Genomic DNA, 16,116 nt, shown 5'->3' on the forward strand with positions numbered 1-16,116 from the left:
GAGTTTTAGAAAATACTCCAATGTAACACAAACAGCATTTGTGACTCTTGACGTCACAAAAAGCAATGCTTTGTAAGTAATGCTTTATCCGCCCAAAGGTGTTCGGGACGACCAAATCTGGTGAAGAATACCTCCCCTTATGCAATGGGAAACGGAATGGGAATCATAACTACTTGGTAGCAATACCCTGTGATTGATTTTATTGTGAGCTAGTTACGGTTCATATCATCAGGAGAGTGCTTCATGTAATGAATGCTCGGGTTTCAGAATTACTTGAGTGCATCGATTACGAGTCGTAGATATGGTTCATTGTGGACGTACTGTATTATATATTGGTTCAGTTGAATCAATACGACGCATCTGCAAGCATGGTTGCGGGGTTTTTGGGATGTGTTCAAGGGGTCGAAAGCTACGCACGGCGTACATCTTTTCACGTAGCACTTTCACACTCGTCTAGAAGCACAATGTATTTCTTCAGCGAACACATGTTTTCGCTTCAAATCCGTTTATTTGCTTCGAAGCTATATAATTTCTAGGATTAGCCTCCATCTCATTGTTCAACTACCATAATCCTGCAGTGTTGCCATGGAGGCTTGTCCTAAATGTTTATCAGAGGAAAGAGACGCAAGTCGAATAGAGGTCCGCGAAGTAGATAGGAAGCTGTGTAATAAAATTAAAATAGAGTGTATTTACCTCACTGCAATCCCCCCCTCTCAATAATGTGCGAATGGAAGACTGAATACTGCTCGCTCCAGGCATGAGTAAGCATCGGTTTCCTGTGGGAATGGAGAAAACACTTTTTGTATGACGGTGAGATGGTTTTCCCACGTTCAAACAACAAGATCATCTCTTGCATGACGGCGACTTGGCATAACTATAGCCCAAAGATTTTTATTGAAGCCCCCAGTTTTTGTACCTTTGCAGTTGAAACCATTCTGCAAGCAAGACTGATGTTTATGTTGATACTGTCGATATTACAGAATATCCGTTCGGGTGATAGCTAGACGACCATCGATATGTATTCAGTAAGCAGTAAATTCGTTGCAGAAAGAGAAGAAAGTGGAAAATTTGGCAGTGGAAGCAGCAGTGAAGATATCACCGCTGACAGCGCGGAGATAGAACCTCCGGTTTCCGCTGCTGCTGACCGCCTACCCGTATTCTGACCGAGTCATCCAATAGTTACTAACATGAGTTTTCAAGCGCTATTCTTCTCGACGGTTGATCTCATTAACCCAAAAGTCACTAATCTAGGCTGAGCTAAATGAACCTTAACCACCGGTTTGGCATGCTGGGTATTGTAGCCTTTTGGAAAATGTTTAACGATGGGATGCATGCTATTTATAAAAGAGAAGACAGCCATTCCGCACTCTCAACCGGAGACACATGGAGTTTGAAAGTTCAAAGTCACGAAGGGGGCAGACATCATTGATGATCTCGAGTTGATCCTATACTAACAAGCAAGGAAGGATAATTCACTGTCCCCCTCCTTACCTATACCAAGCGTTGAAATGATCAAACTGGTGCATGCCATTCACCCACTCTTTTTTCTGTGCATTTGCAGACGGGAAGCAGACGCCGTCAACGCCTACACGGAGATCATATTTCACTTTCACCTGAGTAGCATATATGTAAGACCCACCTCGCTTCAGTATAGATAGCCCATTCGTTGCAGGTCGAAGATAAAGTCGTACAACCAGTCGGATTGTAAGTATTTTAGCACGCCCTCTGCTTTCTCCTGGCCGTCACGTTCAAAGCTTGAAAGGTGATAAAATTGTAGCATTGATCCTTGAGCGGCGGGCTTCTTGGTGCGACTTGCCATGCCCCGCTTGATGGCCGGATGATCCATGGATCCGCGGGCCAAGACCCAAAACCCGGTGATCGGAGGATAAACGACTCCGATGTGGGATCCATCATTCTGGAGCTTCAAAGAGAAAAAAAGAAGCGGGGAAATATACCGGTACCGTAGAGAATCAGGCGCTACAGATAAGACATGCCTGCCTAGTCTGAAGATCTGCCGCCGCGTGGCTGATGTGTTGGACGGCGCGGAGACCCAAATGCTTATGCGTTGGCCGACATCGATTGTGGATACAAAGGGAGTCAATCCTTGAATTCGGCGGCCAACTTCGATCCGGACGTCGCCGGCTCTGGCCAGGCCCAATCTTTCGGGACCGGAATGCCACTCTGCTACCCGAGATTGAAAACTCGATGCACATGTATGTCACTGTCCGATGCTAGTCAACGCATGAAATTCTTCAGCAACATCCTTTGTGACGTGAATCAACATTGAAGAATACGACGCTGGAGCTATCTGCTCGAAACACAAAAATGGGTTTCACTATACACCGGCTACACCTAACTGCCACAGATATGCTTTGTGTACGTGCAATGTATCCAGGATATATGTCGATTGGTAAAACCTGCGAGGATATGTGAAGCTGTAATCATAGAAGCATCTTTTCTTTGAAGGTGGCAAATACCTTTGTAGCGTCGCAGTTCATCCCCCCCCGCATCTTCGGGGAGGGGGGTGAGATTCACCGCTAATTTGTTACGGCCACTGAACTCCAAGGCCTTCGGTCCTCCTCTTCAAAGGCACGAGACGTGTTCGGCAGAAGGTCAGGTCGGCAGATTTCGAGATGGTCGGTCTGGACTGAAGCTGATTAGAGTTGGGGCGGCACTATTAATTAGCTGCTGCCATGATCTCCAAGATGCGATCCACAACAAAATCATAGTCGGCGACAGCGGGTTGAGCGGGGACAGCTAATTCCCATGTGCGAAAGGATTAATAATGGGGTTGGGGATTGGGTGGTCAGCACGAAAAGAATGGACGAATGTAGGACGAACGTGCAACCGAATCGGGGGAACGGCGAGTACATAATGAAAAAAAGTCCGCCCTTTCGGCGAACGTAAGCGCCGACCCGCCGCGTTGTGCCGCATTCATATTAGATAACCCATACTAGGGGGCTTCCCCTGCGCCCTCTGTTGACGCATCAGAAGACTTTTTGACCACACCAAAACTTGCCAACCCACTTCCATCGTGGGTTGTTCCATGGCTACGGGGTTTCGGGCCTCGCAACTAGGCTTACCTCCGAGCCTGAAGCCCGAAGAACTCGACTTGATCAATCAACGCCACGCAAGAGTGACAGAATGAGATTGATGACGAATAAAGACACTAATTTCAAATGCCATTCTCCCAGCCCCGGTGGGATGGCGTCCCCGCTGTCCGTCTTGTCGGCCGGTCTCCGTGTTCTTGAACTAAAGGACCCTCCTTTATCTAGGCTACCGTACCATGAAAGATGGGGATAGCGTGGGACCTCATTTTCATAAGATCCTTTTAAGAAGCTCGAACCACCCTTATCACTTCCATCAGCCCTACTACTTGGCTCATCATCGGCTCCTCCCTTTTCGCACTATTTAACAGCAAGCTTTCGTCCTTGGAGTTCAAACAGTCTCGGCTGCATATTCTCTCTCCCTCCATATTCGAGACCGATAAAGTAACGGAGTCAACCGACAGATTAACATAGCGACAATGTCAACATCAGGCCTCCCAAAGCGGACGCCCCTATCACAATGGGGCCCGCAGCTCAAGGGCATAGTTATCCCCATGGTCATGTCCTCAGTATTGATTCTTGTTCTCGTCCTCGCCAACATGTCATACCTATTCGGAGCAACATTTGAACAGGCCAAGCGCACTCACGCCCTCAAAATTCTTGCCGTCGACTTCGATGGAGGTGCGGTCGGATCTGCCATCTCTGGGGCCTCTAACAGCTTTCAGGCTGCCAACTTCCCGACCATCGAGCTTGGTTCCGCCTCCAAGTACTCAACGCCCGCAGCAGTGAAGAACGCAGTTTGCAAGGGAGACTATTGGGCAGCGATCTACATCCACGAAGGTGCATCAGCGAAGCTCGCCAGCGCCATCGACGGCACCTCGACCGCCGCCTACAATGCCGCCGATTCCGTCACATACACCTACAACCAGGCTCGGTACCCTGCCATCGCCGACTCCGTTCTTCTCAGCAGCTTGACAAAGGTGGTGGGCGCATCGCGAGGCTTCTACTACCAATCACCCAATGGCACGGCCGCTCTCCGATCCTTGAACACGACCAACCCGGCCGCCATCGCCGCATACCTGAACCCCATCTCATCCACTGGCGATATCATCGGAAAGCAGACGCAATCTAGCCGTGTATTTTTCAATACCATTAATATCATCATCCCGACCCTCGCTCAGTTTTTCTACGTCCTGGCGCTTAACGGAATCGGCATGAGCAGTGGCCTTCTGGCCAAGGCGAGGGTCCGCGACGTGTGGATGCTCCGCTTCGGCATCGGCAAAATCTACGGCTTCCTTACCGCTCTGACCGTCACCGGTTACCTTTGGGCTTTCAAGGAGACTTGGCCTGTCGGCGGCTCGGAGTTTGGCCTGACCCTCGTGGTCTTCTGGCTCTACATGGATGTGCAATGGCAGGTGTTGGAATCCTTTGTTGGGTCCTTCGTCCCCATGCACTTCGTACCTTTCGTCTTCTTGACCTGGATGCTCACCAACGTTGCGAGCACCGTCTTCCCATTTGAGATCATGGCCGGCTTCTACAGAATCGGATATGCGCTGCCAGCACATGAGGCCTACACTCTCATGGTGCAAGCATGGTCCGGCTGCGCTGATCAGACACGGATCTCGCTGCCTGTTTTGTTCTCGTGGTGGCTGCTAGGCCACGTTGCATCTGTCTTCTCTATTCGCAAGCGTTGCGCTGATGCCGAGAAGATGGCTGCTGCCGCGGCCCCCCAGGCGTCGGAACAAAAGGACATCGCGCCCATGACTCCTCGTTCGGCCAACACTGAGATGACTCTGCACTCGGACGAAGAGCAGGCCAGGAACGAGAAATGAACGACGCCTTGCGGTGTTGTGAAAGAGAGATACGACCAGAAGCGATGAGTTCAGCATGCATATTTGGCACGACTAGAGCGCCATGTTTGATACCCGACATATTATGGAGTTAGTGTTTTGCTACATTTGGTAGATTTTGAGTTCGGATTTTCTTTGGATGGCATAAACACGCATTGGGAATAACTGCAAGACATAGATATAACATAGACACTATTTAACTATACGCGGGGCATATAGGATCTATTACTCGGGTTCAATAACTCACCTTAATTCTAAACCGCATTTAATTCTACTCTCAATAAACCATGAAAGACCAACAATATGCACCAAAACATGCAATGCACAATTATGCGTCGATCGATCGGCTAGTTTCCACCGGGCCACTCGGCAGGCAACCCATTCTTGCCACAACATGCCGAAGGTAAGTGAAGGACGGTTTCCCCTCAATCAATTTCTCAATCGCAGTGGCTTACAGTGCATGTGCATATGTGTATGCATGTTAGCCGCAGCCTCGTCTCTAGCTCTGCAGCGGCACCTGTATACGGTCTTTCGGGTTTAGTGCTGACGGCATCCGCAACTAATATTTGATGCATCTTGAGTTATGTTTCCTTGTTCGGTGTAGACTCAGTTTCGTTCACATCGAGCGGAGTTCCGTTTCCAGAATCTATCCAATACCAACATACGGAACCCACAACATCGAATTTCTGTTCGCCGTCAGAGCATTGGCATCTTACTCATCTACCTACTACTAGGCATCCTTTGTTAGGGAATCTCACCGCGTTGATTTCGGTGGCGAGGCTCAAGTTGGAGCCCGGATGTACTTCATTTCCGATCTGAATTCGAATGATGAGAAAGGACTAGAAAGCATGCTTGACTTTTGGATATATAAGAGAGCCGATTGTCCCTTACCACTAGAATTCATATTCTATCAAGACATCACATCCATCGTCTTGTCATAATAAACCTACCTGCCTCTAACCATACTATTTTCTACTTCTTTGAAGCTGATCCTCAAGCTAGCCAGACGAAATGTTGTTCAATAAAATTCTGGCGGCCACTTCTGTTCTTTCGGCGACCACCCTCGCCTATAAGTATGAAAGGCTCGACCGAAATGACTCGGTAGGTTTATCTCCATGTGTCAAAACGCAGTTTTGTGACGTATAGACTAACAGTTATCAGATGGTTCTCATCCTGGATCAGCAGGTTGGCCTGTTCAGTCTCGTTCGCGACCTGGAGCCCCTCTACTTCAAGCAGAACATCTTTGCCCACGCTGCTCTGGCGAAGGCGTTCGACTTGCCAGTTGTCATGAGCACGTCTGCCGAAACTGGTACGTATGCTGCTAAACTATAAAAACCCGAATTGCACGTCTAAAACATGAATATAGGACCCAACGGACCACTCCCCGCTGAAATTCTGGAGCTCTTCCCTAACTCGCCCATCGTCAAACGCCCCGGTGAGGTCAACGCGTGGGATAACGCCGACGTAAGAGCTGCTATTGCCGCCACGAACAAGACTCAAGTGATCATTGGTGGAATTTTGACGGATGTTTGTGAGTTCCCTATGCCATTGACAAAGCTTTGATCCCCTTGTGGGAATATAGGGCCTGAGCTTACATCACACTTTCCTCGTACCAGGCACCGCTTTTGCCGCTCTGTCTCTCCGCGAAGCCGGCTATACCGTTTTTGCCAACATCGAGGCGTCGGGAACTTCCAGTGAGATGGTCCGAGATGCTGCCAACGACAGGATGAAGGATGCTGGTGTACACTTGTTGTCTCTGGGAGCCATTTGGGGCGAGCTTATGAGGGACTGGCGCACGCCTCCTACTGGCATCCAAGTCTTTACCTTCCTTGACGATTACGTCCCTGCCATTGGTATGTTGGCTAGAAGCCACCGGGCGGCCATTGAGAATGGCACCATTGTTCCTGGTGAAGATGCACTGCCGAGCTCACCTAGGTGAGCCATAGTGGACTTTGTTTCACATCATTGGATATCCGGAGTAAGGCCGGTAGACTTGGTTGGCTTTCTTTACGAATAAAACCGAGACATGTGCGCAAAGATTGGGTCTGTCAGAATCACAAGTGGTGCTACTTTGACCGCTTCCAATGGCCTGGTTTCAATCAGATCTAGAGCTGAGAGGAGGGGAGAGGAATATGTTATTTTTGATAAATAGCTTTATCTACCTAGTCAAAAATGATAGAGCTATGAACTCATTGCAATCCGAGGGGAACTTTCATAGCTGCCAAGGCTGCGAACAGATCGTTGTCGTGGTATTTACGAGCAACGATCTGGATTCCTACCGGAGCGCCCTCGAAATCGCCCTCGTGCCACATTTTCCGAACCAGCTCATCTTGTTGGCTGAGAACTTCTGTTTCTGTAGCAGCGTAGGTCTCAGCCCCCTTCTCCAGAGCCTTGAAAGGCGTAGGGACTACCGCGCCGGGGTAGTCAACATAATTCCAGAACGCCGTATAGTTCCAGAAGAAGGCCGTTTCATGCGAGCATGCGGGGCCTATGTACGCAGGGCAAATGACGACGTCGACATCCTGCTCGTTCCAATGAGCCGCAAAGTCGACCCTAAAGTCGTCGCGAGCAACTCGCTGCTGAAGAACACCCGCTGCATCCAAGTCTTGGGAAGCGACCTCCGAGCCCCCGATGATTGCTTGTGTAAGCGGGAACATAGGCTCGCCTGATGCTGCTAGAGCTGCCTTCACCTGCTTGCCACCGTCAGGAAAGAAAGCTAGCTGAATGTTATGAAGCGCCTCCTCGACACGATATGGTGTAAATTCCTTGACCTCGAAACCTGAAGAGTTGCTCAGTTGTGCGCGTGCCCAGTTGATGGCTCTAGTCACAGGCGGCTGGGGCGTCATAACGCCGTCATTCGTCATGAACCCGACCTTCAAAGGTGACCCCTTCGGCTCTCCATTCAGACCTCTCCATGGGATGGGGATGAGACGCGGATCCTCCAAGTGAGGCTGTGCTGCTTTTACCACCGATACGAAAAAGTCCATGTCCCTCAAAGAAGTGCAGAGGGGTCCCGTCGAACCAAGGATGTTGAGTTCTGCGGAAAACCCGTTAGGTCCGACAAAGTCCTTCATTGGGAGGGTGTATGACGTGGGTTTGAAGCCGTAAAGACCGCAGAAACTCGCTGGGGCCCGGATGCTGCCTCCGATGTCCGTGCCGATGCTCAGAACAGAGCCTCGCAAGGCCAGGAGTGCGGCCGCACCACCAGTCGACCCGCCAGGTGTCAGGTTGATGTTATACGGGTTGAGGGCGCGGCCGTAGAATGAAACGGTCTCCAGGTGCATAACGCCCTGCGGTTGAGCAGTCTTGCAGTAGAAAACTGCACCGGCTTTTCGTAGAATCGCCAGCATTTGACTGTCTTTTTCGTCTCTGTGTCGAGTGACCAGAAAACCTAATGAAGAATAATGACCAGCCAGAGGGATCATTTCCTTGACGCTGATGGGCACGCCATGGAGGGGCCCAACGGTCTTTCCATTCTTCTCAAGAAACTCGTCGAGAGTCTTGGCCTGCTCAACGGCTTCGTCCATGAACCATTCCGTGAGGCAGCACGTGAGCTGGTGGGCAATGATGGCCCTCTTGGCGAATGCGGTGGCAACGGCAACAGCTGTGAACTTTCTGGCTGCGATGGCTCCGGCCAGGGCTACAGCGTCGAAGTCCTCCGTGATACGGATTTCTTCTTGAGAAAGAATGCCAGATTCTTGGGGGATTTTAATGACATTTTTAGGCGGATGGTTGATAATATCGTGGGAGATGTAGTATTCTTGCGGCACCTTGGCGGCGAACTCCTCTACGAGGGATTTGCGCGCGGCCTCAAATTCCGGGGTCCCGCGGATGGCTGGGAGATGGTCGACGACGGCAAAAGAGTGTGAAGGCATCTTGAAGTGAATTGTGATATCGATAGTTAATAGTGTCTGGTAGATGAATCTGACTTGCAAAGAAGTCCCTTCTGTAGAGAGCAGTCACTCCTCATATAACCATCCTCCATCTTCAAGACTTGATGTTCTCCGATTTCAACTGTTCAGGCATATGCACGAGTTGTGTACTGCGTTTGCTACACAACCGCATCCACCTGGCCAATCTTCAACACAACAGCTGTCATGCTGCCTGGGAAATATATTCCGTCGAAGGACAAAGTTGGGGCTGCGATTGGTGAGCACCTCCGCGGACCTCACACCTTCCCCGAGGCTTCACTAAACAGCGCTGTGAATTGGCGTGGACTGGCCCCATCAATGCTCCACTCACCAACCAAAGTTCCTATTGCATCAACCATCTGCCCCGGCGTCCAAGCCTTAACGCCGAGTTCTGAAATACTGCTACAGCTTTACACCATGGATTCCTTACCGGCCTCGCCTTTAACGCACTTAACGCACTTAACACATTTAACACATTTGGGACAAAGTTCTTATACTGGAGGGGCAGCCGATGATATTCACCAAACGAGCCAACCAAAAGTACTGAAATTATAGCGACTTAATGATGACATGATTATCTTATTGAATGTGTGCGATTCCGAATAAGCGCATAAATATCTTGCTTACAAATTGAGAAACAAGCTCCGCGGCCCCGGATCTTGCCCGGCGCCGAGATGAAATACAAAGCACCGGTACCGGTCTCCAATAGCTTACGGCAGCATTTGCCCATGGGATTTGACCGGAAGTATTGGCTGAACCAATTATTTTGGCCAGCATCTACTCCAATTTTCAAATTATCAAACAGGCCTATAAGAAAGAATAAAGATTCGTGTGGAAACCTTTAACAGTCTAAGACTATTCAATTAATTTTACATTTGACCCTTGGCAAAAGCAGAGCCAGAGACAACCCAGTGGTGGTTTGCTATTGTAGCCCGAATTGGTATCATGCTGTTTTCTGTGTTTGCAGGTTGAATTTGAAAGTCAAATATTAACGTCGGGCACCCACTTTCCGGCACCCCCACTTGCTGGCACCCCAAAAATGCCTCAACACCACAACTACCCCTCAACATCCAACTTACACAACTTTACTGATTTTTATCCAATTAACCTCCTCTTTTCCATACGTCTATTTGATGGCCCAATAGGCTAATACACCGAGTTTGAGGTCAGCCAGGCCCTGGATGCTATTACCAATAGTCAATCTATCAAGAAGGCAGCTCTGGAATAGGGGATACCACAATCAACACTTTAAGGCCGGATTAAAGGTGCCTAACCACAAGATCTAGCATTTACTGATCTCCAGCGATTATTACAGACCTAAGAAAGTAAGCTGGCTGAATAGGTACGAATTCAGGCTTCACTTAGGCTTGCTCCAACCTATCAACAAGTTAAGGAATTCGCTAAGCGTATTCTACAGGCTAATAAGGATACCCAACCACTTAGAAAGAACTAGATAGATAGATTCTAGAAAAGAAACCCATCTATCTCAACCTAGAGAAGTAGAGCAATTAACTCTAGACGTATTAATAGAGCTTCTACTAAGGTTCTTCAGGACTAGTTTAGATATCTCTCTATTCTAGAGATTAAAGCTATTAAACTAGCTAATAGATACAATATAGATAAGACTGGAATCCTTAAGGGCAAGGGATCTAATAGGCTAGTACTTAGATCCTCTAAGACTAAGTCAGTCTAGAAGAAGCAGCCTGGATTACAAGCTTAGGTATCTATTATTAAGTGTATCTCTACTAACAGCTGCTCCTTACTGCTACTTATTATATATAAGGGCAAGTCAGTATAACAGTAGTAGTTCCCTCTAGATCTTCAACCTTATGCTGGTTAGGAGTTTATATTAATAGATAACAGCTAGATAATAGATGTAACTGCAATTAAGTAGCTGCAGAAGGTCTTTATTCTACAGACTATATATAACAATAGAGATAAGCCTAGACTACTAGTTCTTAACGGCTATAGTAGCTATAAGATAACAGACTTTATATAGATATACTTTACTAATAACATCTATCTACTCTTTCTACTACTATATACCTTATACGTCCTCCAGCCTTTAGACTAGTTAGTATTTAGTCTACTTAAAACGGCCTATAGAAAGGAGCTGGGTTGGCTTGCTTTATAGAATAATTCCACTATTATAGGCAAAAGGAACTTTCTAGGCTGCTACTAAAAGGCCCGTCTAGATGCTCTAACTAAGTGGAATATTAAGAGTGGCTGGAAAGCAACTAGGTTGTAGCCTGTATATATTGCTAAGCTGCTGATAAGCCGCCTACTCCTCTAGACCTTATTAACGCCAGCCAGACAGATAGATAGGGCCTGGAATAGGTAGTCTACAGCTAGCCAGGCTGGCTAGATTAATAGTTGGGTTTCCATTACATCTGCTGTAGCGTGGTTAACACCTAGGAAGACTGTTGATCTACAGGATTAATTACGGTTGTTTAGTAAGCTGGATAGATGTAACAGTATACGGCGACTGTTGTTTAGAAAGGTCTAGAAAGGATTTAAAGAGAAGGCATACCAACTGGCTGCTGCTAGGCAGGAAATTAAGCTGCTGCAAGTACAGGTTGATAGTTCACAGCAGAGGAAACAGAAGGCTGTCAAAATAGACCCCAACACGAAGTTCGCCAACATCCAGGATATCCGACGGTCTCAAATAGAATCTGGCGAAGTTGTAGATACGGCAGCTGAATCCAGCGACTCTGATTACCCTAGTGAAGCTGACGACTGTATTGTAGTTGGTGGTGGGTAGAATAGGTAGATAATCGAAGTTGATGGGTTGTGTGGCAACGTCTGTTAAGTTGGGGTGCCAGCAAGTGGGGGTGCCGGAAAGTGGGTGCCCGACGTTACTTCTGCTAGCTGTGCTGCCGTTGGTTCTTGCGACTGTCGTAAGCCCCATCCCTACTAACTTGGTACGCATCTGCCCTTTCTCCTTCTGAGGCCGTAGACCCTGGTCTGGAAACAGGAAAAGATTGGCTAATGACTTTTATTAGTCGTGCCTGGCGCACTAGCTGAAGTTATAAGTATTTAGTATGTTAATGATCTGGTGAGTTAGTAGTGATAGGCTTGATGCGTAGGTGTGTTTGCTTAAATTGCAAAGTGGCAATATATAATCTGTCGCATTATGCTTCCATTTCATAAGGTCCAGAACCTCTGTAGTTAATGCCACCTCACCGGCAGAAGACCCTTACGGTTGAAACTATCGCCAACTGTCTTGGAGTTTAAGTCGCAACGCCGATGTTTATGGTACTGCGCAGGTCAACAAAGGCCTAGCCCTGGGTTATTAGGGTGCAGTGCCAGTATTGTCTGATTGGTACCGGATCAGCATTTAGTTGCATTTCATTAAACGTGGTATTCCTGTAAATCTCTTGCCATCAAGAGACAGCCCAGAATAAAAATAAGACAGACACCTTCAAAAGCAACAGCCTTTTTTAAAAGTAGGGCTCCTCCAGTTAAGCATAGAGTAAAAAAAAACAAGCTAGTCCAAAAGAATCTCCTCGACGGGGAATTGAACCCCGGTCCCCTGCGAGCACGATTGTTCATGACAAGCAGATATCCTCACCACTAGACTATCGGGGATTAGTGGATGTGTTCATCCAATGATAGTTGGTTGCTGAGTCGCAGCGAACTTGGTACTCAGATATGGAATCCATGACTAACTCACACATCTCTGGCGACCAAGCACACACATTCAACGTGAACCGCCTGCGGCTTAAAGAACTTGATTGCATCACTGGCGCCATGTCAATTTTCCATATAGAATAAATTATAGAGAATGATGAACTCGATATTCCCAAATCTAGAGATCACCTAGGCTCACCAACTGACGCAAAGCTCTGCCACTGTCGCCGATTCCTTACTCCCACAACGATACCTCATACCTACAGCACCTGATCTACCTTCCTGACCCGAAAAATTTGTGCATATATGGGGTGGGGGTCGTATAACCACGCTAAGAGAAAGCAGATTTAACACAGCTCGTTAGGGAGGATATCTAGGCCAGTACGGCGCTTAAAGCCAGGAGGCAGGTCCAACACACCACGAAAGGAACTCAAGATGGAGACCGAGGTGAGTATAAAGAGCTGTATTTTTGACTCAGGGCGCATGGAAGCAATTGTCAGCTGTGACGGTAGATTTGTCGACATGAAGTGCACTGGGGTGTCATGGTAAGGCGGTGGGTGGTCGAGCACTTGTACAAAGAAAAAACTTGCCAAAGAGCAAAAGAACTCCTCGACGGGGAATTGAACCCCGGTCCCCTGCGAGCATGATTTCATGACAAGCAGATATCCTCACCACTAGACTATCGGGGATTGGTGGATGTGGTCATCCAGTGATAGTTGGTTGTGTGTGAATTTTGGGCCGACCTACTCCTTAGGAAGGGAACATTGAGCACTCGTAGATGAAAGAAAGGAGTTTCTGAAGGCAAAAAGAACTCCTCGACGGGGAATTGAACCCCGGTCCCCTGCGAGCACGATTCCATGACAAGCAGATATCCTCACCACTAGACTATCGGGGATTTGATTGTATCGGTTAAGCACAACTGCATCTTACCTGTGGTGCGGCACAACAGTAAGATGCCCCGTTTTGCAATTATGCAATTTCTGCTGCATCCATTCATAATACCTTAGAGGTTTGTTGTAGTCTCCTATTTCTACAACATGCTGTTTGTTTCGCAATGCTGAAGATGTTGAATGCAAAACGCACATGTTCGCATTCCTATAGTGTATTATGGACAGTCGTGGGAAACTTGGCATAATTCATACCGCTGTGTTACAAGTGATCGAGGACACAGCAATACCTGTGCTTCTTAAGAGATGCTAACATCTTGGTTCGGATAAGCTCAACCGAAGTGGCTGCCTATCCTGACCCCCTGGCGGTGCGCCTCACGCAACCCAAATGAATGAAAAGAGGGGGCCCAGGGGCGATAAGCATTCTGAATCCCGAAAATTTAACCTCACATTATACGTTTTGGGTAAACAACGTGCATGACCCCGGTTGCCGTGCGCAGTCTGCCTCGTTTTGCTGTTCCATCCAGCCCTTCAGCCCTACACAATGTAACAAGATCACGTTCGTGCCTGACCATGATCATGCGCACGCGATTGATGCAGCCCCCACGCCTCGCCCGGCGGTCTGGAAAATTAGTAAGACGGTTAATTCAGCATTATTTATGTTTAAACGCGTGGAAGGGACGAATCAAAATGCTCCATTATGTCTTGGCTGTCGTCAAATACGTAGTGTTTCCTCTTTAGGAAACTGTGCAGTACTCTCTCGGCATCAGCATGGGGGTTCAACATACTAATTACTTCCGCATTAGGCAATCCACACTCACGATTTCGGCTTCAACATTTATCAGTGTTTCTTTTCACCGCCAAACTTTTCCAACGGACCGGGCTTCCTGTCAGCCCTTGTAAAGAAACGTAAATGAGCTAAGCTGATTTTCTAGGACCCAAGACGGTCATTTGGGCTCGCCACGATGTCAAATCGACAATTCAGGCTCTTGATTCGTCGCGGGCCATTGAAACCAACGATGAAATCACCAGATAACATGCAGCTAGTGTGGAATCGGCGGCTATGAGCTACGCCCAGGTAATGAGGTTTGCTGTGTTCGCCGGCCCGGGCGAAATCCACATGCGACTATGTGAGACAACCTTCTACCTTGCTAGCCAAGGATTGACTGCCATTGAAGACGATTCATTGCTCGGGTCAGAAATTAGTATGGGAATTTGACCATATGCAAATCATCATGAGGGGCCGAGTGCCTCTTGGCCCTCACTATTTCCCAAAAGGCGGAATACCAGGTTCTCGGGACAAGCTGGCCCAATGAACACAATCGCAACTATGATGAGATCTTACGTTGCTCCCTTGACACTGCCGTCTCTTGTTCAAAGTATGTCATCATGGGGACTGAATTTGTATATAAGTTATTGAGTTGTTCTCTCAAAGTAGAATGCAACAACATCAATAGCTACGCTCTTTCAGATCTTTCCTACTCTTACCACAAGGAATCCAAGTCCAGTCTCCCCAAGCAAAGAATCAACGCCTCGTTCGATATTCTTTACTCTCAAAATGCCAGCACCTATTATCCCCGCCTCAGCCCTTGCTGCATTGGCAGATCCTACAAAGGTATGCCAATGCCCGACAACCTCGACACCAGCGCAATCAATTTCAACATGCACCAAATGCATGCTCCCAAAGCCTGCCACAGCATCAAAGTCAATTCACGGCTTCTAGGATTCAAATTGAAAAACAACAAGGTATGGATATGTTGCGACATGCCGGCATTTCCTTCTGAACTGACGTCAAGTGCAGTTTCTCTACTCTTACATACTTGTGCATGTATCAAGGGGAACTTCACGAATGGATACTCTTCGAAGATTCTCTACTGGCATCTGCAATCAACCTCCCAGTATAGATGATGCTGTACTGGCCAAGAGCACTTCGATGGGTTGTACTACTTGCTCGAGATCTCAAGGTGGAGGGCAATGAAACGGGTTAGACTCGCCTCTCGTTCTGGGTTTCCTTTTCGTTCATTTCTCTCCTTTACCTACTAGAATACGAAAATTTGGCTTTATTGGCTACACCAAGATCAATCACTCAAAGTATAATTTAAAAAAATAGAACAGCACACGCAAGTTCACTTGATAAACTGCAATCTAACTCCAAAACGAACACTTCTCTGATTTTGTCATGTTCCATGGAAGCAAGCCTGTAAATATCCCAAGGTGTTGAAAACTGCATAAAAGCCGTAAGGCTGCTTCCCTTTGCCTGTTTCTTGAGCACATCGTATGAGAACCAGCTCATGCCTGGATAGGATTTTAAAATCCATTGGAGCTGTCAACCGCGGCCCCGCCACTACTTCCAAACCCTTGCCCCTCCACCCATCCCCGGCCCGAAACGAGTGGGTAGTGGGACAAGGCTACCTCGCCTTTCCCACAACAAACTAATCTCTTGAAATGAATCTGCATCACCCGTGAGCATCAAGCAAGCAGCTGTGAGAAAACTCATATACAGCCTCATTGGCTCAGTGGTAAAGCGTCTCACTAGTAATGAGAAGATCGCCTGTTCGATTCAGGCATGAGGCAGTCAACTTGACTTTTTGTTGATATTCCAGAGTGCTCGAGATAAAATCATCATGTTGACCCTTTTCTCCACTATTTTTGATTGCTGTCCAATATTTTTCGTAAACATCGTCTAGTGGGCAAAAAACATTATGGCAGGGCGACATGCGCGGTAATAGCTTAGGCACGTTTATGCTTGGACCCAATAGCCATGAAGATAAGTGTGCACTGCACCGGCGGC

At 47.7% G+C, this 16,116-nt stretch overlaps 3 protein-coding genes across 3 annotated transcripts; 2 read left to right on the plus strand and 1 right to left on the minus strand.

Annotated features, from left to right (window-relative positions):
• Positions 1-3,526: 3,526 nt before the first annotated feature.
• Positions 3,527-4,879, plus strand: EsH8_V_000297 (uncharacterized protein; the record flags this gene model as incomplete). The annotated part of the gene is made up of 1 exon (XM_083272813.1): positions 3,527-4,879. One exon carries the CDS (start codon positions 3,527-3,529, stop codon positions 4,877-4,879), a length of 1,353 nt encoding a protein of 450 aa, XP_083125528.1.
• A 1,029-nt stretch (positions 4,880-5,908) lies between these two features.
• EsH8_V_000298 (uncharacterized protein) lies at positions 5,909-6,836 on the plus strand (the record flags this gene model as incomplete). Its single annotated transcript, XM_083272814.1, has 4 exons — positions 5,909-5,998; positions 6,059-6,206; positions 6,264-6,428; positions 6,514-6,836. The coding sequence occupies 4 exons, from the start codon at positions 5,909-5,911 to the stop codon at positions 6,834-6,836; spliced, it is 726 nt and encodes a 241-aa protein (XP_083125529.1).
• A 250-nt stretch (positions 6,837-7,086) lies between these two features.
• On the minus strand, positions 7,087-8,772 carry EsH8_V_000299 (uncharacterized protein; the record flags this gene model as incomplete). Its single annotated transcript, XM_083272815.1, has 1 exon — positions 7,087-8,772. One exon carries the CDS (start codon positions 8,770-8,772, stop codon positions 7,087-7,089), a length of 1,686 nt encoding a protein of 561 aa, XP_083125530.1.
• Between the last annotated feature and the right edge of the window lie 7,344 nt (positions 8,773-16,116).

This window comes from Colletotrichum jinshuiense, chromosome 5, assembly GCF_051148585.1.
Source record: "Colletotrichum jinshuiense chromosome 5, complete sequence".
NCBI classification, from domain to species: Eukaryota; Fungi; Ascomycota; class Sordariomycetes; order Glomerellales; family Glomerellaceae; genus Colletotrichum; species Colletotrichum jinshuiense.